This window comes from Nelumbo lutea, chromosome 3 (assembly GCF_056320005.1).
Source record: "Nelumbo lutea isolate HS-2025 chromosome 3, American lotus-T2T, whole genome shotgun sequence".
NCBI classification, from domain to species: Eukaryota; Viridiplantae; Streptophyta; class Magnoliopsida; order Proteales; family Nelumbonaceae; genus Nelumbo; species Nelumbo lutea.
Window position 1 is genome coordinate 83720776 of NC_142686.1, and position 23570 is coordinate 83744345.

The 23570-nt window shown below is 41.1% G+C and overlaps 1 protein-coding gene across 1 annotated transcript in view; it reads left to right on the forward strand.

Annotated features, from left to right (window-relative positions):
- DELTA-OAT (ornithine-delta-aminotransferase) overlaps nucleotides 1–22683 on the forward strand; it is an 87200-nt gene extending 64517 nt beyond the window's left edge. The window contains exons 9-10 of the mRNA XM_088976247.1: nucleotides 15841–16074; nucleotides 22278–22683. Coding sequence (XP_088832373.1) covers nucleotides 15841–16074; nucleotides 22278–22422 — 379 coding nt within the window. The 3' untranslated portion in view covers nucleotides 22423–22683. The remainder of the gene's footprint in view (nucleotides 1–15840; nucleotides 16075–22277) is intronic.
- Nucleotides 22684–23570: the final 887 nt, after the last annotated feature.

Genomic DNA, 23570 nt, shown 5'->3' on the forward strand with positions numbered 1-23570 from the left:
CAATAATCTAAGGAGAATCAGTAGTATGAGATGACACATGGAAGGTTGTGGCATTACCTGATGTAGACGCAAATGAGGTAGGAGTAGGCCCAGAATCAACCTGGCGGAGAGTCCTACCATATAATTCCAAATGTTCACGGAAGGAGTTGATAATATCTTCCTTAGGGTCAGAACTGGGATGTCTCTCCCAAGTTACGGAAGGACTTGTCTCTGTCGATGCCATATTAGTTGAGTTATACATTTTTTGATTCTACTGGCCTGGTTTCTTGCCCTGATCCGGTGCTGACTTCTTACCCAAATCCTGTGCCCATTTAGGTTTTCCATGGAGATCCCAGCATGTATCTTTAGTGTGTCGTGTTTTCTGGCAGTGAGTGCACCAAAGCTTGCTTTTATCTTCTGATTTTTTCTGAGTGTCATCCCTTTTAAAGCCACCTCCGACATTTGTATCTGAATTTCCCCGGACCGCTAGGGCAACTGACTCCCCTTCTACACCATTCATCACACTTCTGCTTTCTTCTGACTGCACCAAGGCATACACCTCCTAGACTGATGGCAAGTCTTTACTACCCAAGATCTGTACCTTGATGGACTCGTATGACGAATTCAGCCCTAGGAGGAAGGCAAACACGCGCTGCTGTGATACAGGTGACTTATAGGCCTTTGCATCTTCATCACACTTCCAATTCACATTCTGATAGTGATCAAGTTCTTTCCATATTGATGTCAAATCAGAGTAGTACATCAAGAGATTCAGCTTGTAGTTGATATATCTTGGCATAGTGTCTCTGTTCTGAATAAGTGGACTTCGCTTGTTCCCATATCTCACAAGCAGTTTCAGCCCACATAAAAGTCTTCCTTACTCGTGGCAGCATTGAAACCAAGAATCAAGACATCACCATATTGTTCTCTTGGTTTCACCTATCATGCTCAGCACTTCCATACTTCGGTTCCTTTACTCTCCCATTGATGTATCCTATTCGCCTCCTAGCAGTGATGTAGAGTTTTATCCCCCTAGACCACTCGAGGTAATTCAGACCATCAAAGGGAATGATAGCCATGGGAGAGCTCATATCCATTCCCCCACTCACTCCGTTGTGGCTCCCTGAGATCTCTGAAGTAGCAGAATTCTCAGTCGACATGGTCAAGCAGTTAATCAGTCCCAAACACCGGACTTAGGACTCCTTCTTACTCCACAAAACAATGCTCCACTCAGTTCACACCCACACACTCGGGTTTACCAACCAGATTGAGCACAAACAGTACCAAATTCCGGACAAAAACTTAGGTAATATTCGACAGATTTCAGACCTATATAGTTTTATTAGTCTCCACCTACCAGAATTCCAAAATCTAACAGCCACTAATCAGCAGGAGAGATCCTTCTCACTTATAGTCAACTCAAACCATTGAGAAGACAGGTCAACATTGACCTATAGTTGTCTTAATACATGAACTAGATCACACGATCCAAGAAAACTAGGGTTACACAGGTTCGACAACATTCAGCCGCCCCAGATTCATAGGGTTTTCACTCGGCACATGACCAAGGAGAGTAAAGAAGAGAAGAAATAGGGAGAACTGTACCAATTGTAGCTATTCTGTAGTCCAGAATCAGATTTCTTTTCTACTAGTCTGTTTGATCTGTTCTTTGGGTTGATCGATCTTCTCTTGACAGTAGGGTTGATCGATCTGCTCTCTTTTAATTAGCATTCCCGCTCTGATACCATCTTGATAGTTTAGCCGGCCAGAGAAAAAATGGAAGAGGAGAGAAGAGAAGAGAAGAAGAAGAGAAGAGAAGAGAGGAGAGAAGAGAGAAGGTTTGCAATGTAACAGTACTGGCGGCGCTAGTGTTTATTTTACTATATATAGGGCAACAGAAATAACAAGGGAAAAGACCCTTGTGCCCCTGAGTACAATAACAGACATAACAGAAATAAAAAAATGAAATAAAAGCACTTTAATTAGCCAAACAGGCCCTAACATCTGCAACTAAGTTATTTTAACATTATTCCAACAGATGTGATCCTTCACAGAAGGTGGTGGGGTTATGACAGTTAGCTCCATGCACCCTATGTGGTTTCCCACATTTCCAGAGACATAGTTCGTAGTCTCCGTCACTGAGATAGGAGGGAAATCTCAAAGATGAACAAATGGAAATGGAACATAGATTAAAAGCCATATCTATGTAGATAACATGAATCAAATCAGGTTGTGGACTAATATTTGATTTGCCTTTATTAGAAATGGCAAAAGGACAATTCGCCAAACTGTTGGATGACAATAAGGTTAAGGGTCCAAATTACGCTGATTGGTATTGTAATCTTATGCTGGTTCTGACGTCCGAGAAATTGGACAAGGTTGCTAAGAACCCTGCTTTGGATCGTCCGGGTGATAGGGCTTCTGAGGCCCGCAAGAGGAAATATCAAGAATGGGAAGCGAAAAACTCTCTTGCCTAGTGCTATATCATAGCCTCCTTAGACAATCAGATACAATGACAATTCAATCAGATCGAAGTGTCCAAAGATATCTTGGATAGTGTAAGGACCATGTATGAGGAGCATAATCGTTCTACTCGTCAGAAGGTCCTAAACCAGTTTATGATCGCACAAATGTCCAAGAACCAACTAGTTCATGACCATTGTCTTAAGATGATGAGTTAAATCAATGTACTAGAGGCTCTTGGATCTGGGCTAGATCATGTCACCAAAGTAGATGCCATCCTGAACTCTTTGCCTCATTCCTTCAATCAGTTCATAATGAATTACAATATGAACAAGCTAAATGTTAGCCTTCAGGAACTCAGCAACATGTTGTAGAGGGCCGAAGAACTGGTAAAGAAGGATGAGCCCATTGCCATGCTTGTTGAAGGTGGAAAATCAGGCAAGAAGAAGAGGAAGGAAAAGAAGAAACCTCAGAAGAAAACTAGCAAGCCTAAAAAGTAGAAGGACAAGGCATCAGATACTTGTCACTTTTGCAAACAGACCGGCCACTGGAAGAGGAATTGTCCTCAGTACCTAGAGACCAAGAAACAAGGTAATTTCAAATCCTTTGTCATAGAGACCAATATGTTGGTCACTTCTGCTTCCTGGTGTATTGACTCCGGGGCTTCTACTCATGCATGTAATACAGTGTAGGGGTTCAGGACAAGCAGAAGACTGAGTGACGGAGAAGTGATTCTTTACTTGGGGACTTCTACAAGTGTTGCTACTATAGTCATAGGAATTGTAGAATTGTATTTCAGATAAGGAATAATTACATTAAAAGATTTTCTTTATGTACCCAATTTGAGAAGAAATTTGACTTCTGTTTCAAAACTGTGCAGATGGTTATTCTGTTCTCTTTAGTAATGTGATTACTATCAAAAGAAATAACAAATTCTTCGCATATGGAGAACTTGAGAATGGTCTCTATGTTCTCCATCCTTCTCCGGAAACAAATATAACCGAAACTACGTCGGATAATAACCCCAAGAAAAGAACCCGTGATACAGTTAATCCCACGTGCCTGTGGCATTACTGACTTGGCCACATTAACATAGATTGTATCACAAGGTTGGTAAAAGATGGTCCTTTGGATTTTCTAATTGTAGAAGATCTTCCAACCTATGAACCTTGCCTTCAGGGTAAGATGACAAAATGGCTATTTAACGGTAAGCCTGAAAGATCAACAGGCACGCTTGACCTTATACATACTGATGTATGTGGTCCCATGAATGTTAGGACACGTAACCAGCATGTTTATTTCATAACATTTACCGATGATCACTCTCGGTATGGTTACGTGTACCTAATGAGATAAAAGTTTGAATCCTTTGAAAAGTTCAAAGAATTTAGGCAAGAGGTCGAGAAACAGTTGGGGAGACACATTAAGGCCCTTCGATCAGATCGAGGAGGCGAATATCTCTCTAACGAATTCAGGGACTACTTAAAGGAAAATGGGATAGTATCACAGCTAGCTCCTCCTACTACACCACAGTTAAACGGTGTGTCAGAAAGGAGGAACTAGACTTTATTGGATATGGTCCGACCACTTCTCGTACATTCGGAATTACCCACATCCTTTTGGGGTTACGCATTGGAGACTGCGATATACGTGTTGAACTGGGTTCCAACCAAATCCATTCTGAAGACTCCCTATGAGCTTTGACCAGTAAGAAACCAAGTGTAAGACACTTGAAGATTTGGGGTTTTCCGACACATGTTAAAAGAACAAGTGCTGAGAAATTGGAATCTAAAACTAGTCGTTGCCTATTTTTAGGTTACCCAAAAGGCTCTATAGGGTATTTATTCTATGACCCAGGATAGTAGAAGGTGTTTTGTAGTCGAAATGCCCATTTCTTGGAGGAAGATTATATCCTGAACAATCATCGTCAGGAAGTTGTTCTTGATGAGGAGAGCTCAGGGGTAGTGGGAGATGTCCTACAAGATCCAGTTAATAACCAACCTAGGGGATCTACCCGGGCATCCAGGCCTCCATTTCGTTACGGCTATGACCAAAAATGTTACTTGGTGGAAGATACGACCAGTGAGGAGGATCCCGTGACTTATACGGAAGCTATGTTGGACATAAATTCCTTGAAGTGGGCAGATGCCATGAGAGCTAAGATGGACTCAGTTGAGACCAATGGAGTCTGGACTCTGGTAGATCCGCCCCCTGAGGTAAAAGCAATTGGTTGCAAATGGATTTATAAGAGGAAGAAGGGCCTCGATGGTAAGGTTGAAACCTACGAGGCTCATCTTGTGGCGAAAGGGTACACTTAGAAAGAATGATTCGATTATGAGGAAACCTTTTTGTCCGTGGCCATGCTTAAATCCATTAGGATCCTGCTAGCTGTAGCAACATACCATGACTATGAGATTTGGCAAATGGATGTTAAAACCATGTTTTTGAATGGAGATCTTACTGAAGATATCTATATGCAGCAATCGCAAGGTTTTATAGCTGTAGGTCAGGAACACATGGTATGTAAACTTAATCGATCCATATATGGACTTAAGCAAGCTTCTAGGAGCTGGAACATCCGGTTTGACTCTACTATCAAACAGTTTGACTTTGAGCAGAATCCGGATGAGCCCTGTGTTTATAGGAAGACTAGTGGGGATAAGGTTACATTCTTGGTTCTATATGTAGACGACATTCTACTCATTGGGAATGATGTAGGAATGTTGACTATGGTAAAAGTATGGCTTTCACAGCAATTCTCCATGAAAGATCTTGGAGAAGCCTCTTATACCTTTGGACTTCGACTCTATAAAGATAGATCGAAAAGGATAATAGGATTATCCCTATCTACTTACATTGACAAGATAGTCAAAAGATACAGTATGGAGAACTCCAAGAAAGGAAAGGTTCCTTTCAGGCATGGAGTCACTCTCTCCAAGGGTATGTTTCCCAAGACACCTGAGAAGATTGAGGGCATGAAAGAAGTTCCCTATGCCTCTGCCGTAGGGAGCATCATGTATGCCATGTTGTGCACTCGGCCAGACATTGCTCAGGCCGTAAGTGTGGTAAGTAGATACCAATCTAACCCAGGACAAGAGCATTGGACCGCTGTGAAAAGCATACTGAAATACCTTTGAAGGACAAATGAGTTTTGTCTGGTATTCGATGGTAATTCACTACAGATCCTTGGGTATACCGATGCCGATTTCCAGTCAGACCCAGATGATAAAAAGTCTACATCTGGATACATCTTTACGGTGGGGTCCTGTGTAGTGAGCTAGAAAAGCAGCAAACAAGGGTCCACTACAGATTCCACAATCGAGGCCGAGTACATTGCCGCAAGTGAAGCTGCCAAGGAAGCCGTATGGATGAAGAAGTTCATTCGGGAATTAGTAGTAGTTCCATCCAGCACATCACCCATTCCACTATTGTGTGACAACATTGGAGCCATTACTCAGGCTAAGGAGCCACGAGCCCACTCGAAGTCAAAGCACATCGAGAGAAAGTACCATGTACTACGGGAGATATTTGGAAGTGGGGACGTCCTTATTCAGAATGTAGCATCAGCGAAAAATGTAACAGACCCATTGACTAATCCACTAACATAGAAAGTGTTTGAGAAACACGTGGAAAGTATGAGACTCCGGCTTATACCCGATTGGACCTAAGTGCAAGTGCGAGCTGTTAGACAGTGTATGCCCTTAGCTCCAATCAGCATGATGTACATTATGACATTTATCGTAAATGAATACTGTATATATTTGATTCATGTTATTATGGTGTGTTTGTATGTAATACCCTTAAACTAGACACATATGAGACTCGTGTTAGTTTAGAATCTTCACAGTTGTTGGATAGATTTGGGGAGATTTATCTTGCCAAGGCTGACACTGATGTACCACCAAGTTGGTTGGAGTGGCTTGTCTCAACTGCTAGAGTGAGACCTGAGGTACATGCAGTGTGGGTTTTCTTGAAACCCTGAACCAAACCAAAATTTCAATATTGCCCTGGACCTTAGAGATAGATGGGCAAAACTGGAATGTTACATATGACCCCCTAGACTTGATTATGATACTGCACTAGGTGTCGGATTGGAATGCCTTTGATATGCCAATCAGTGAGATCCTTAGAGGGGGTCAAAACCTGGGTATGTTGGGACAGTCCGAAAATTCATTTGAATGGGTGATCATAGTGATAGGATCAGCCCCTTTGTCGGACAAAGCGAATGATCGGGGGTGCACTCTCTCTGATGAAAACCTAAATTGCCGACAGTTGATTTCAACCGTTGAAATTTGGTTTTGCAAAATATATTTATATATATATATATATATATATATATATATATATATATATATATATATTATGGTTTCAAAATGTTTGCAAAAGGTTTTAATTCTCGGGATCCATGTGAGTAGAAAGTGCAGCACTACACCTTGCAGCCGAGGGAGAGGTCCTCTCTTGTCGGGCAGTGTTTGATCATTATGGGTTGAGAGGTTAAGTGTAAGACTGTTAACAGGTGTAATATATGTACTGTTCACAGACTTAGTACTCGGAGGGGTATTTTTGTAATTTTGTGGACATATTGTTATGTAATATATGTACTGTTCACTGCTTTCCATGCTGCCTCACACGACCTTGACTCTCCATGGATCATCGATTCTAGAGCGTCAAAACACATAACTGGTATGTCCTCTTACTTTCAAACTTATCACCCTCTTTCCGGAAGAGATAAAGTGAGACTAGCTGATGGATCATACACTTCCATAGCTGGTAAAGGAGTCTCTCTTCCATTCGGCCTTACTCTTTCTAATGTTCTTCATGTTCCAAAATTCCCTATGAATTTGTTCTCAGTCAGTAGTATTACAAATTCCTTGAACTGTTCTGTGACTTTTTTCCCTACCTATTGTGTGATTCAGGATCTGGCCTCGGAGAGGACGATTGGTAGGGGTCGTATGGTTGATGGACTCTACATGTTGGAGAATACGGCTGGCCTTCATGTTACAGAGTCTATGAGTCAGTTCAAAAAGAGTAAAATGTATTTGTGGCATTGTCGTCTGGGTCATTTGTCTTTTGAAACCTTGAAATTGGTTTTCCCAGAACTATGTAAGTCAATGTATGTTTCTAATTTTTCCTGTCAAACGTGTCAGTTAAGCAAGCATTGTAGAACTCAATTCCCTAAAATAAATAGTAAATCTGAGTTTCCTTTTCACATTGTGCATTTTGATGTGTGGGGCCCTGTTACTTTACCTTCTGAGAGTGTCTGTAAGTACTTCATTACCTTCATTGACGATTATTCCAAATACACTTGGGTATATCCAATGCGAACCCGTGAGGAAGTACCAAAAATTATCCAAGATTTTCAGCGGATGGTCTTCACCCAATTTCAGACCGAGATTCAAATATTCCAATCAGACAATGCAAAAGAGTTTTTTCATAGTGACCTCACGGAGTTCTTTGCTTCACATGGCTCTCTTCATCGGAGCTCTTGTGCCCGTACGCCACAACAAAATGGTGTAGCTGAACGGAAGAACCAACACCTCCTTGAAGTGGCACAGGGTTTACTACTCCACATGAATGTTCCCAAACAATTTTGGCTTGAGGCTGTCCTTTGTTCTATATACCTCATTAACCAAATGCCCTCTCGTTGGTTAGAGTACAAAGCCCCACATCAACTTTTCTTTCCTAAGGCCCCTCTTCTTTTTATCCCTCCTCGTGTTTTTGGTAGTCGGTGCTTTGTCTAAAACCTATCTCCCACCTGGGGAAAATTGGACTCTCGTGCTATCCCATGTATATTTATTGGCTACTCATTCTCTTAGAAAGGGTATCGTTGCTTTGATCCTGTTTCTCGGAGATTCTATGTCTCCATGGATGTTACCTTCTTTGAAGATGAGCCCTTCTTTCCTGTTTCTCCTCAGGGGGAGTGTAGGCATGAGGAGAAACTGGTTCGGCTTCCTCCTCTTCCTAATCCTTCTCCTTCTCCCCCTTCTCTTCCTGTTCTTCCACCTTTTCGTGTTTTTTCTCGTCATCATAAAGGCCAACCAAGTTCAAGAGCTGTGGAGAATCCAAAAGTTGTACCTCAAGTGCCATCAAACTCCTCGGGGGAAGATCATACCCTCTCAGGTAACTTGACTCCCAATGATAGTCCTGACCTCCCTGTTGCTAATGATCTTGACCTTCCTATTGCTCACAGGAAATGCGTTAGGTTGTGCACCACAAAACATCCCATTTCCAACTTTGTCTCCTATGAGAACATCTCACATTCATTTCGTCCCTTCCTTACCTCCATTGACAGTATCCCTATTCCCAAGAATGTGGCAGAAGCTCTCTCAGTACCAGAATGGACAAATGCCATGAAGGAAGAAATTGATGCTCTTCATAAGAATGGCACGTGGGAACTTGTTGATCTCCCTAAGGGTAAGGTTCCAGTTGGATGTAAATGGGTGTTCACTGTTAAGCATGGGGCTGATGGAACTGTGCAGAGGTATAAAGCTCGTTTAGTGGCAAAGGGTTTTACTCAAGTATATGGAGTTGATTATGCAGAAACCTTTGCCCCTGTTGCCAAAATGAACTCTATTAGAGTACTTTTCTCTCTTGCTGCCAATTTGAATTGGGATCTACATCAGCTCGACATCAAGAATGCCTTCTTGAATGGTGACCTTGAAGAAGAAGTTTATATGGCTCAACCCCCCGGTTTTTTGGCTCAAGGAAGTGAACAAAAAGTGTGCAAGTTAAAGAAGTCTTTATATGGGCTGAAGCAATCACTAAGAGCTTGGTTTAGCAGATTTCATATTGCAGTTCAGCAGAGGGGATACAAGCAATGTCAGTCAGATCACACTGTTTGTAAAAAGGGTAGAAGGTAAAATGGCTACCCTAATAGTATATGTGGATGACATAATTGTTACTGGTGACTAGGAGGATGAAATTCAAAGTTTGAAGGGCTTCCTTGCCACTCAGTTTGAAGTGAAAGATCTAGGACCTGCCAAATACTTCCTTGGAATTGAGATTGCCCGATCAAAAAATGGCATCTTCATCTCCCAAAGGAAATATGTCCTAGACTTGCTTAAGGACACTGGGAAGATTGGGGTTAAACCAATTGACTCTCCCATTGACCCCAACCATAAGTTAAGTGATAGCCAAGGTGAACATCTTAAGGATGTGAAGCAATTTCAGAGGCTTGTAGGAAGATTGTTGTACCTCTCTATGACTCGTCCAGACATAGCATATGTTGTTGCTGTCCTCAGCCAGTTCATGCATGCACCTAGGTCCACCCATCTTGAAGCAGCAGAGAGAGTACTTCGGTATCTTAAGAAGTTCTCGGGTGCTGGTTTATTATTCCAGAAACATGGACATTTGAGGGTTGAAATTTACATAGATGTGGATTGGGCTGGATCCCAATGTGATAGAAGGTCTACTAGTGGTTACTCCACCTTTGTAGGAGGGAACCTTGTTACTTGGAGGAGTAAGAAGCAAACCGTAGTAGCTAGATCCAGTGCTGAAGCTGAGTACCGTGCAATGGCACACGGAGTAGCCGAAGGTATGTGGATAAAGAATTTATTGGGAGAGTTGGGTTTTCCAGTTGGTAAACCCATGACTCTACTCTATGACAACAAGGCAACTATCAGTATCGCTGCCAACCCGGTACTACACGATAGAACAAAGCACATTGAAGTTGACAAGCATTTTATCAGAGAGAATCATCACAGGCGAAGTATGCACTCCATACATCAGCTCTGAAGACCAACTAGCAGACTTATTTACAAAAGGGCTAAACCATTCCAGACATCAAGGTCTCTGTGACAAGTTGGGCATGATTGAAATCTATGCCCCAACTTGAGGGGGAGTGTTAACAGGTGTAATATATGTACTGTTCACAGACTTAGTACCCAGAGGGGTATTTTTGTAATTTTGTAGACATATTGTTATGTAAGGCCAGAATAGTATAAATGCAAAAGCTTCACTCGACTGAAGTTAAGTTTTTGAGGCCTTAACTTTGTAGCCTCTTCTTCTTCTTCTTCTTCTTCTTCTTCTTCTTCTTCTCAACAAAGACCATTAAGGATTATACCTGATGGCTAATCTTGCAACTGCCCATAGTCCTTGGGCTTTCATAAGATGGTTGGACCTAAGGACCATTTAGTGTAAATGTTGGGCCTATTAAGAGCCCATAGTGATGGACTCAGGGGTTCACTGTATTCAGTAGTGAATTCGGTCAGGCCTTGTAACAGAGGCTAGGCTGAACCCATGTGGCTGATGTGTAGATCAATGATAGGGTCCCACGCCATACAAAGAGAGCCAAGCTAGCCAACATTAAATAGGAAGCGAGTCTGAAAGTTTAATGGGCCTAAAAGCCCATTTCGAACTGGGTTAATTAGATTAATTAAATAGGGGAGGATCTGGGATTTGGATCAACAAATAAGATAAGGGATTATCCTTATCCACTTAAAGAGTCCAAATCCAAATAAAGATTTGGATCAAAGGAACTCCTAATTTGATTAGGAAGGTTGATCTTTATCTACAGATAAGATAAGGGATTATCCTTATCACTTAAAGAGTCCAGATCCAAATAAAAGATTTGGATCAGGAAACTCCTAACGAGATTAAGAAATTGTCTCTTTAAGGCTATAAATAAGAGAGTAGGGCGAACCTTGAATTCACACTCACTCAATCCAAAGAGAAGACAACTCAGTTAGACTGATCTTGCCTTCAGCTCTTTTTTTCTTCCTCCTCTTGCCGCCCTACCCTGTTCGATCTCCAGTTCTTGGATTGGATCAACATTTGATCTTGATATTGTTTCTTGCCAGAAGAAACAATTTAGAAGCTATGCTCACTGTACCATTCGATTCTTGCTGATGAACTACCTGCTAATCCTGCCTCATCCCAAGCTGTGTCATCTTCAGTGGAGGGAGGATTTGGTACACTCTTTGGGCATGAACACTTAAGTTGGGAGGAGCATTCTTGCGTGGATTCCGTATTAGGTATATCCCTCCCTTAATTTGGTTTCAGATTTGGTCCGGTTTGGTTACAAGAACGAACCTTGAAAATGCAGTTTTCTAAATTGGGAATAGGATTCTTGGATGGGAGTAAAGAAATTTTTGAAATTTCGCCCAGCCTTCCTGTAGGGTTCAGCCTTCCATACGATGGATCTCCCACCCCTACAATATGGACCTAAACTTCAGCCTATTTTTGCACGAAGTAGCCACTCTCATATCTGAACCTGCATTCTTACACTTTTCAGCCTGAGATTTTAGCATTTTCATTAAGCAATGGTCTTTTGACATAAGGGCCATTAATATATTCCAATAATCTCCCTTTGGATTTCCAGGGACTTGGTTTAAAATGCAAGAGGCAAAAGCTTGAAAATGTAATGCTACATGCACTTCTTACCTTTAATTTAAGCAAGCCAGTTGCATCTTTCTCTAATAACACCAGATTCCAATTAGAAGGATGCCAAAAATCCTTGTTTATGCTCAAATGCAGCCAAAACTCTATCCTTTCTGATCGTATATGATGTTTTCAGTACCACACTATCTATCTTGGGTAGATCCATAAAATATTTAGGACCCATCACTTGTTATTTGATATGACCTAGAAATTTGACACGCAGTTCACAGACTTACAGCAGCGTTCACACACTCGAACATCAACAAAAGAAACTAGTATTCATTCAGCAGAAAACATTAACAGTTGGTCGGTACTTCGAGAGACCGCCGACTCTCCCAAACACTCACAATATTCTTTACTCAAAGAAAACATGCAACCCCCATCCCCCAAAGCCCCTTCTTATACTCTACTGATAGCATAACTGACTCCTTCTATAAATGCCCAGCTGGCCTAGTTATAAATGCCCAAAAACTCTTCTTATTCATAACTGACATAGCTATAAATGCCCCAAGACTCTCCTTATTCCCTCTGGCTATAATTGCCCTCATGTGATTAATTGTTCAATTATTTCCCCCCCTTAGCTGATTGTTGACCTTTCCTCTTCCTGGTATTAATTGGGGCCTATCATTACCTGCCGCCCAAAGTCTAACCTTGTCCTCAATGTTAAAATGAGGAAACTGGTCTCGAAGTAAGTCAAAAGGCTCCCAAGAAAAATCAGGCAGGCCCAGACAATGAATAAGAACTCCCAAACCAGTAGCTCCAGGCATAGTAGATGGACGCACACCGCATACTGATATGTCCCTGCACAGGCCAAGCAGCAGCATCACCCAATGCACGGATGGTGTGTCTGCTTTGTCACCTCTTGAAGCATGTCTATTTCCTCCAGCTTCGTGTTTCCAACCTTCAGCCTCTCCATGATCATCGACAGCCATCCAGTCCCCTCCCTGCATAGTGTGCACTGCCCACAACTTTCATGCTTATAGAAATAAAAGAGCCTAGCAATTGCATCCACAAATCAGTTGACTTGTCCATCACAATTACAGCAGCTGTCCCTAAACTCGTTTGGACAGCCTTGAGTGCATCATAATCCATCAACACATCATCACATATGTGCTATGGAATCAGTGGAACAGAAGAACCCCCTGGTATCACTGTAAGCAAATTATCCCATCCACCTCTAACTCCTCCACAGTGCCTCTCTATCAGCTCCTTCAATGGAATACTCATCTCCCCTTCAACTGTACAAGGCTTATTCACGTGGCCTGAGACACAGAATAGCTTTGTCCCAGAATTGTTCTTCCTGTCAAAACTAGAAAACCATTCAGGACCACGCCTTAAAATGGTGGGGAAAACAGCCACAGTTTCAACATTTGTAACAGTTGTTGGACATCCATATAGCCCTGCATTAGCTGGAAAAGGAGGCTTCAACCTTGGTTTTCCTTGTTTTCCTTCAAGGCTTTCCAACAATGTCGTCTCTTCTCCACAAATGTAAGCATCAGCCCCATAGTGGGTATGAACATCAAAATCATATCCAGGTGGAAAACCCCTTTATGTCCCTCATGTTGTAAGTTACGTATCATAGCATGCAAAGATACCTGAGAAGAACAGAGAGAAGGATCGCCCTGTAATTTCACCCGGACAACTCCCAAATTGAGCTTCATAGACATGTTGCCCCAATTCATCACTGAGTCCCCGGGGGATGCTAACCAAGGAAAACCAAGAATGACATCCGTAGAGCCCAATTTTAAAGGAAAGAAATCAGCAATAACATCCAATTCGGGTAAGTTGAGGCAAACCTGACGGCAGACTCCGGAAGTTCTCACCTCCTCACCATTTCCCATCTGAACTCCAAATTCATGTGTAGGGGTGCGGGGTAATTTCAATTATTCCACAAAAGTTTCGGAGATAAAGTTGTGGGATGCACCCGAGTCTACCAATATGACCACCTCACGTGACAAAATGTGTCCATGTACCTTAAGGGAATTTGCCGCACACAACCCGACAAGAGATGAAACACAAAGCGTGGCTGATTCTGGAGCCGGAGCAATTTCAGTGTCCCCGGAAGTGCAGTCCAAATTAGACGCAAGTTCCTCCATGTCATCTTGAACCCATAAAACCTGAAGTGATTTCTGAGCACAACGATGTCCCGGGCTGTATTTCTAGTCGCAACGGAAGCATAGACCCTTCGCTCGTTTCTGCTGCATCTCTTTGCCAGTCATCTTTTTGAAAGCAGGAGGTGGGGCCTTAACAATAGGGGCTGGTGCAGGAGAAGGAGGGACGTCGCGGGCCCACGAGGATATGAACTGGATTGATACCCATAAGGCCTGATTCTTTTCCTCAATTTTCTGGGCTGCAACCATTTTTCTAATCAGCCCAATGGGTTCCATCTGTCAGAGTTCGGCCTGGATATCTGGGCACAACCCATTCACAAAGGCTGCTTCAAGGACTGATTCTGGTAGGTCACGTAAGGGGGCAGAAAGCACATCGAAATGGCGACAATATTCCTTGATAGTAGTGGATTGACGTAATGATGGAAGCTGCTCCTGCAAGTTTCCCTCCTGAGTTGATCGGAAACGTTCAAGGAGGAGTTCCTTGAATTCTGCCCAGCTACGAAAGGGTCGCCGACCATCCTCCCAATAATACCACGCCAGTGCATCACCCTCTAAACAGACCATTGCCGCCCGCAGACATTTCGTCGGAAGCAAGCCGTTAATTTCAAAATAGCGCTCCGCGCGAAAAAGCCAGCCGTCTGGATTTTCCCCATAAAAAATGGGCAGCTCCAACTTCCGAGGAAGTGAACCAGAAGTATGTTCCGGGACTGTCATTGAAGGGGACATCGGGAAAGCTGCACCCTTCCCTTTGTCAGCCGCATGACTTGATGCGGATACAGGAGGAACATTGTCAGTTGTAGACAAAGGAGCTGACAAGGACTGTTGCTGCAGCAACAGATCAAAACGCCTTACCAAGTCTTGAACACCTCCTTCCAGGGATGTGATCTTCGACAGTCCAGCTGTTATCTCATCACGCAAGCCATCCACTTCAGAATGTAGAGAAGTCAAGCATTCTTCGAAACCCTCCACCTGTGATGCCACTTCCTTATCTGTCACCATGGCCGAGGAAAGACGTGCTCTGATACCAGTGATATGACCCAGAAATTTGACACGCAGTTCACAGACTTACAGCAGCGTTCACACACTCAAACATCAACAAAAGAAACTAGTATTCATTCAGCAGAAAACATTAACAGTTGGTCGGTACTTCGAGAGACCGCCGGCTCTCCCAAACACTCACAATATTCTTTACTCAAAGAAAACATACCACCCCCATCATCCAAAGCCCCTTCTTATACTCTACTGATAGCATAACTGACTCCTTCTATAAATGCCCAGCTGGCCTAGTTATAAATGCCCAAAAACTCTTCTTATTCATAACTGACATAGCTATAAAGGCCCCACGACTCTCCTTATTCCCTCCAGCTATAATTGCCCTCATGTGATTAATTGTTCAATTATTTCCCCCCCTTGGCTGATTGTTGACCTTTCCTCTTCCTGGCATTAATTGGGGCCTATCATTATCTAGCTTTGCCTATAGGCACCAGTTGAGGCCAGAAGAAGGAAAGATGGAGGGAGGAGAAAAATAGGGGGGGGGGGGGAAGAAATGCATTGTATAACAAGGAAACGATGACACAACTTTATGCTACTAACTTCAGGGTGTACTGGGAGTTTTGTTTACTCTCTCACTCACCTTCTGCTAGGTGAAGATGAAGTACTCATCAATTTCATGTTTATTTCCAATTGTATAACACTGAATATCTATAATCAAGTCATGCTTTAAAGATTACTCTTTTGAACATAATATCTTTCAATTATTACTTCTTATTTCTTTTAATGGAATTTCTGTGTTAATTTCAAATTGCTTAATTGAGTTTGTGTTCATTCAAAATATTGGTTAAATCTTCCCTCTGTCAATAAAAAGGTATCAAGCCTGACCTATTGAATTTGTTATGCTGCTATGTTACAGGGCTGATCAGATGGGAAAGGAATTTAGGAATCGGCTAATGAAAGTTCAGAAGCAATTCCCTCAGATAATAAAGGAAGTTCGAGGAAAAGGTTTGCTTAATGCCGTGGAGCTAAACAGCAAGGCTCTATTCCCTATCTCTGCTTATGATGTCTGTCTCAAGTTGAAAGATAGAGGAATTCTTGCTAAACCCACACATGACACAATAATTCGCCTAACCCCTCCGCTCTCCATGAGGTAAACAATATATTCTTGATGAATCTTCCATCTTTGGAGCTATCTTGAGTTCTATTGTATATAGAAGTGTTTCTTGACAGAAAGCCCAATAAGTGTTGGTGGTGCCTTCATCCAACAATGTGGATGGTCAAGAACTACATTCTCACTAACTGGACTCTCCAAATGGTCCAATACCTTTGGATAGGCTATATACATGGATAGTTAACATTTACAGGGTTATGAATTCCAGCCCAGGGGCAATGCAAAGGATGGCCCAACCAATATCATAGGCCTTGATAAATGCATAAGTAGGCTACGTGTTCAATAGGGGATAAAATAATAACCAAGCAGTACACCACTCTGCACCATCATTTTTTTGAATTAAATATTACAGTGAAAATTGATATTCACCTCTATGTTGGTGATTTCAACCATCACTTTAATTACTTTTATCCTGTTAAATGGATGAAGTGTCCTTGTCAAACATGCATCATATTCCATCACTCTATGGATTCTTGAGGGACACTTCTATGTAAAATTTTGCTTATTTTAAATTAATGAACAGCTAATGTACACTAGCATTTTCCTATAAATAGTGAAAAACAAATTTCAGAGATTCTTCTATAGGAGTACAGTGTTGGATATAAAAAATAGGACTATTTTAGTAGTTTTTTTTTTCTACCTATATCTCCACAAGTCTTTGTATTTTCACCTTGCTGAGTCAGACTTGCAGACATGCATTGGGTTCTGATTTCATATCCGTGTGTATGCAATTATGAAAAATAGTTATAAATTAAGTGTTATAAATTTTGGGCGTAATTACCTGTTTTATCAAATGAGTCTTACAAGGCTTGGTACTTTTTTTCAGTAAGTTATCTAGTATTAAATGCGAAGGAAGTCATCATACTTACTAGTATAAATATGAGATAAAGTCGTCATACCTCCGTAATTTATAATTTTTTGGGGTTATTAGTGGCTGGAATTTGTCAGGGTTGTGAAGGCAATCAATGAATTTCCTTTTTTTTTTCTTGTGGCCTATTTTACTATTAAGTTGTGGTGATAGGATAGTGTGTTTGCTAACTGTTAGAATACACAAATCAGGGGTATTTTGGTCATTTGGGTTTATCTATTTGAGAGTGAAAAGTTTATTTTATTTAAGTTTAAGTTATGTGTCCCATCACTTATGAGGGACAATATGGTCTTTCTTGTAACTATGTTATTGGAGATAAATACAAGTGGGTCGGCTAGAGGTGGACTGACTTTTCCTAATCTGGTCGAACCCTTCTTCTTCTTTCTCTTCTTCTTTCTCTTCTTCTTTTTCTCTACTTTAACCTAGAATTGAATAGGGATTCACATGGTATCAAAGCAATAAAACCTAGTTCTCTTTTCCCTTTTTCTCTTTCCTCACTGTTTGTTTTCTTCCTGGGTTTGCCGCCAACTATTTCAGCTTTCTTCGATTTTCTTCTAGCCTGAGTGGAAGCTCGACAAGAGGTAAAAAAGGAGTGGTCGTTTTGTGATTCTGGAGGTGAGTATGCCTCCGGTTACTGTGGTGGTGGTCATTGAGGTCGTGTACTAGATGCCCTCTATTTTGTGATACGAAGAGGGCTGTTTGTGGACAGGTATGAGCAGTTCTGTTTTTTTGCCCAAATAGTGGACTGTAAATGCTGTGTTTTGGTTCAAAATATTTTTTTTGTGGAGGTTTCAAGTGATTAGTATGTATATCAGCCTTGTTCTTCTCTGTTTTTACCTCATATGTGTGCTGAAAGTAGAGTTTTTCGACTGCTGAAGTTCACGACAGCAGTGGTGTGGTGGTGGTTGTACTGTGTTGAATGGTGTGTGGGTGATTCTGAATAGTTGAAAGTGAAACCTTGTGTCGTGTGGTGGTGTTTATACTGATTTCTGTGTTTAGTTTAATGGTTGAGCGACTTCAGCCCTTGTATTTGGTGTGTGAATGGTTCTGCAGTGTGCAGTACAGGTGTTTGATTTAATGATTGAGTGATTTCAGTTATCGTATTTGATGTGCAATGTGTATTTGAAGAAGTTGGTGGTTCTAAGAGTGAGACAAGTTTTGTTGAAGTGCGTGCAGTTGTGCTGAATATTTGAAGGTGAATTAGTTAAGATGGCATCGATTGGAGATGGGAATGACAATAAAACAGGTGTTATGATTTCTCTAGATTACCTAAATGTTCAAATGACATTTATTAAGTTGAATGGTGAGAATTATGTGTCGTGGGCAAAATCTGTGGAGGTGTTTTTAAAGGCCAAGAAAAAAGTAAAACATGTGAGAGAGGAGAAACCCTCCTCTGATTCTCCGGGGTTTAGTGACTGGGAACAGGAAGATGCACAAATAATGACATGGCTGTGGAATAGCATGGAACAAAAAATTAGCGTGAACTTTATGTTCCTAAATACAGCTAAAGAAATCTGGGATCATTCTAAGAAACTGTATTCCAGACAAGACAATACAACTAGGGTGTATCAATTGTACAAAGAGTACTTTAATCTGAAGCAAGGTAGTCACAGCTTGGAGGAATACTATGCAAGTCTGAGGAATATCCGAAATGAGCTCAATGTGTATCATCCTCTGACATAGGATGAACAGATTCAGCAACAATAGCGTGAGCAACTTGATGTGACAAGGTTTCTGGTGGGTTTGAAGGATGAATATGAGCCTGTTCGTGCACAAATACTGGGGAGGATCTGCTCTTCCCTCACTTGAAGAAGTTTTTGCCCGTCTCAGGAGGACATCTATTGAGTCCATAGAGCATTCTTCTCTCTCAGACAAATTTGGTTTTGTGGTGACTAGAGGGTGAGGCCATGGAAATAGAGGTGGTGGTGGTGGTCGTGGACTTCCAGGTAACCATGGTGGTCCCATGTTTAACCGTGCTGGCGGGCAGAGTGGAGGTCGGGACTCAGGGGGAGGTCGTGGTAAAGGAAGAAGTAATGCCCCTAGGAAGTGTACACACTGTGGATTAAAGGGGCACACGGTTAATTTTTGCTATGATTTACATGGTCCACCCAACACTTGGGCTAACCATGCTGTGACTAAGGGTAGTGGTACAATTACTGAAAGTCAGCAAACTGACTCGATTCCCTCCACATCCACTGGTTCTTCTGGGAAGGAGATGGTGAGTGTACCCCGTGCAGTATATGAGCAGTTCCTTCAGACATATCAGCGGAACACAACCATCCTTGCCCATTCAGGTATGGCTTGCTTGGCTTCAAAGCCTTCACCCTAGATCATTGACTCCGGAGCCTCGAACCATATGTTTGGGACTCCTAATGTATTTTCTTCTCTTTCTCGGTCCTCCACATCTCAAACAGTTACTCTTGCTAATGGTTCTACATCTCCCATCAGTGGTGTTGGTGATGTTGATCTCTTCTCCTTGTCTTTATCATCTGTTTTATATGTTCTCAAGTTCTCCCTTAGACGTTGATCTTCCTATTGCCCTGTGGAAAGGTAAACGCACTTGTACTTCTCATCCTATTTCACACTATGTTTTAGCTGCTTACCTTTCTGCTTCTCATCGCAAATTTATATCATTACTATCATCTGTTTCCATTCCCAAGACTGTCCAAGAAGCCCTTACCTCCCCAGGGTGGCGGCAAGCCATGGAAGAGGAACTCTCTGCTCTACAACACAATCACATGTGGGAACTTATTGCTCTTCCTCCTGGTAAGCATGTTGTTGGGTGTAAGTGGGTCTACACAGTGAAGTATCTTCCAGATGGTAGTGTGGAGTGATTGAAGGCCATGTTAGTGGCCAAGGACTATTCTCAGTTATATGGTGTGGACTATATGGAGACATTTTCTCCTATGGCTAAAATTTGTTCAATTTGGGTGTTGATTTCATTAGCTGCTATATATGATTGGCCTCTTGTGCAATTGGACATCAAAAATGCTTTCCTATATGGTGATCTCATTAAGGAAGTGCATATGGAGCAATCGCCAGGGTTTGTTGCTCAGGGGGAGGATGGTAAGGTTTGTAGACACAAAAAATCAATTTATGGACTGAAATAATCTCCACGTGCATGGTTTGGGAGGTTCAGTGAAGTAGTGAAAGAATTTGGGATGAAATAGTGTCAGGTAGACCATTCTGTGTTCAGCCATGACTCAAAAGATGGGAAAATCTTGCTAGTGGTGTATGTGGATGATATTGTCATAACTGGGAGTGACAGTAACGAGATTGACAGGTTGAAGAAATTCCTACAGGACCACTTCAATACGAAAGATTTGGGTAAGCGGAAATACTTCCTGGGAATAGAAGTTGCAAGGTCAAGTCATGGAATTAACTTATGTCAAAAGAAAGTATGTTCTTGACCTACTTGAAGAAACAGGATTGTTAGGTGCTAAACTAGCAGACTCCTATGGAACTTAATGTCAAGTTGAGTGTTGATGCAGGTGAAGAGTTTGATGATCCTGGAAGATACAGGAGGTTGGTGGGAAAGTTGGATTATCTAATATTACTCGACCAGATATATCATTTGCTGTGAGTATGGTGAATCAGTTTATGCAACATCCTCTGATTCCTCATTGGGAAGGAGTTCTAAGGATCGTTAGGTACCTGAAGGGTGCTCTAGGTCGTGGTTTGCTATACCAAAGTGGAGGGACTCTTGAAATAGTAGGGTATACAGATGCTAATTGGGCTGGTTCTATATCAGACAGGAGATCAACTACAGGGTATGTACCTTCCTTGGTGGCAATCTTGTAATTTGGAAGAGCAAGAAACAAACAATGGTGGCAAGTAGTAGTGCAGAAGCTGAGTACAAGGCTATGGCTCATACCACATGTGAACTAGTATGGTTGAAAAACTTGCTACAAGAGATGGGGTTCTCGGTTGACAAACCCATGAGACTATACTATGATAACCAAGCTGCTGTTCACATCTCTTCCAACCCAATCTTCCATGAGAGAACTAAGCATATTGAGGTCAATTGTCACTTTGTGAGAGAGAAAGTGAAAAGTGGAGTGATAACCACATCTCATGTGAGCTCAGGAAATCAGTGGGCAGATCTCTTTACAAAGGGATTGTCTCGGGGCAGAGTAGATTATATTTGTGACAAGCTGGGACTATATGACATATACTCTCCAGCTTGAGGGGGAGTGTTAGAATACACAAATCAGGGGTATTTTGGTCATTTGGGTTTATCTATTTGAGAGTGAAAGGTCTATTTTATTTAAGCTTAAGATATGTGTCCCATCACTTATGAGGGACAATATGGTCTTTGTTGTAACTATGTTATTGGAGATAAATACAAGTGGGTCGGCTAGAAGTGGACTGATTTTTCCTAATCTGGCCGAATCCTTCTTCTTCTCTTCTTCTTTCTCTTCTTCTTCATCTTCTCTACTTTAACCTAGAATCGAATAGGGATTCACACTAACTTTTTTCCTTATTAGAGTTAATTATATATTAGGTTTTTAACTTTGTTTTGATGGAGATACTGATGAGAACTCATTTTCAATCACATTCTTTTTGGCTAATAAATATTTGGGCTGTAGCTAGCTTTCAATGCCATTGAATTTCTTCTTTTTTTCAGCCACTGAATTCCTAACTTGGAGATTGTTTACATCAACTCATCTGGCTTGTTCCATTTATCATAATTTTATCAGGTTATTTACAAATGGTTCCTAAAGAAACTATCAAGGTAGACAGTTTTAAAACAAAACCAATAGCTTGGCTGTGCTTCTGCGTTGAAATTCCATTTGGCAACTGAAAGTTGTTTTCTCAACAGTGTCTGCTTCTACATTCTGTGTTCTAGAAATCTAAGGTACATACCTGGCAGATCATGAATATGACACCAACTGTGCAGCCACCAAAATGGTGTGAATGAAAGTAAATACACCATTGTATAGGTCCAGTCCATTTTTGGATGGATAGAAACAATATGGTAACTATATAGAGGGCACCCCACAGGTTCTACTATGATAATCCATTTGATGACTTCACCACAAATTTGGAGGAATGTCACTGCACCTTCATCACTTGTCTTATGTGGACCACATGTCAACTCGCTCTTGAATTATGGGTACCAGGAAGTTATATTTTTTTGTCTACTGAATGACATGTTACAATTTTATGGCCAATGTACTTTGAATAGAAAAATGGACAACTGAGTTAAACCACCTACTACTTTCTGTTGTTTTTGGAATCGTTCCATTTTATAGTTTTATGACGATTAAAAAGCGGTCTTTATAATGGATTTTTGTGCATGTCTGACTTTCAGTTCTGAAGATCTCCAAGAAGCTCCAAAAGCACTGCACGCTCTTCTGGAGCATGATCTGCCAGAGATGAAGAAGCAGAAGCCAGAAACTGTCTCTGGAACAGTCCCTAATGTATGTGACCGCTGTGGAAGAAACTTATATGGCTAGCCAGATAAGTATTTGACGTATATATAAATACAAATATACGGGCCTACAAAGCTTTCTCGCTATCTTCTCTGTTTCCTAGTAAAATTAAGAGTGTATTTGTTTAATTGAAGTCGTATGAAGTTTGCATTGGGACTACAATTTCTGTGAGATTACTCATCAATCAGTGGTTCAAAATGCAAATTATGCGGTGAAGCAATATTACAGTTTTCCTGAACATGTATATTTAATTTTAATTTTATTCAAGATTACAGTTTATCACAAGCTTCAAGCTAATTGCCTGTTTCAGATGTGGTCTTCTGATTGTGATTGTGAGTGATAACCAGAATGACAGATAGATGGGCCAAATGTATGGTATGCTAGACGTCTCCATCAAAGATTATATTAACTGGGGCCATCCTGTATTCCCTCTGTAACAGATTAAAGCATCTTCTAATCTATTTTCAATGATTGATACAGTGGTTTATTTCGAGAAAAAATGATAAAAAGAAATACAAATTCTGTGTGCACGTGAGAGGAAATGGGATACCTTAGCAGTTTACACGGATCTCCTCCTTAATTGGTGAGAACACGTGCAACCAATGTATGAATGAGAGAGAGAAAGAGAGGGGGCTTTATGGAACAAATAAAATAAAATGCTTGTCTTGAAAAGACAACCCATCCTATACACAGAAATATATAGTCTATTTGAATGGGTGATGTAGTTCATATTATTTACTTGTATGGATTTGATTATTTTAGAAACTTATTGGAGCCTAAAGGAGACATGATTGAGACAAAATAATGCAGAGTTTTGGGTCTTATATGGTTATATTGTAAAGGACAGCTTCTTTTCATTATATAATACTGAGTTATGTGGACGGGGCATGTAATCCATGAGGGGTTAATACTTTTCTTTTGTTTGGAGACACCATTAGGACATTATTTTAAGAACCTCTGTTGTCTCACAATTGGTACTTAGAGCTTCTCTTTCTCAGAAAGAAGAAAAAAAATGAGGAGCTTAGCTGTTTTGAGATTATATTCTATAGGCAACCTCTATTCTTCAGTTTATTAATGATGCTTTGTATTATAATATAGTTTTTCCTCATTTAAGTCTACCCATTTTGTACTGATTTATATTGTGTTAATAATATTAGCAGGATAATAGGATC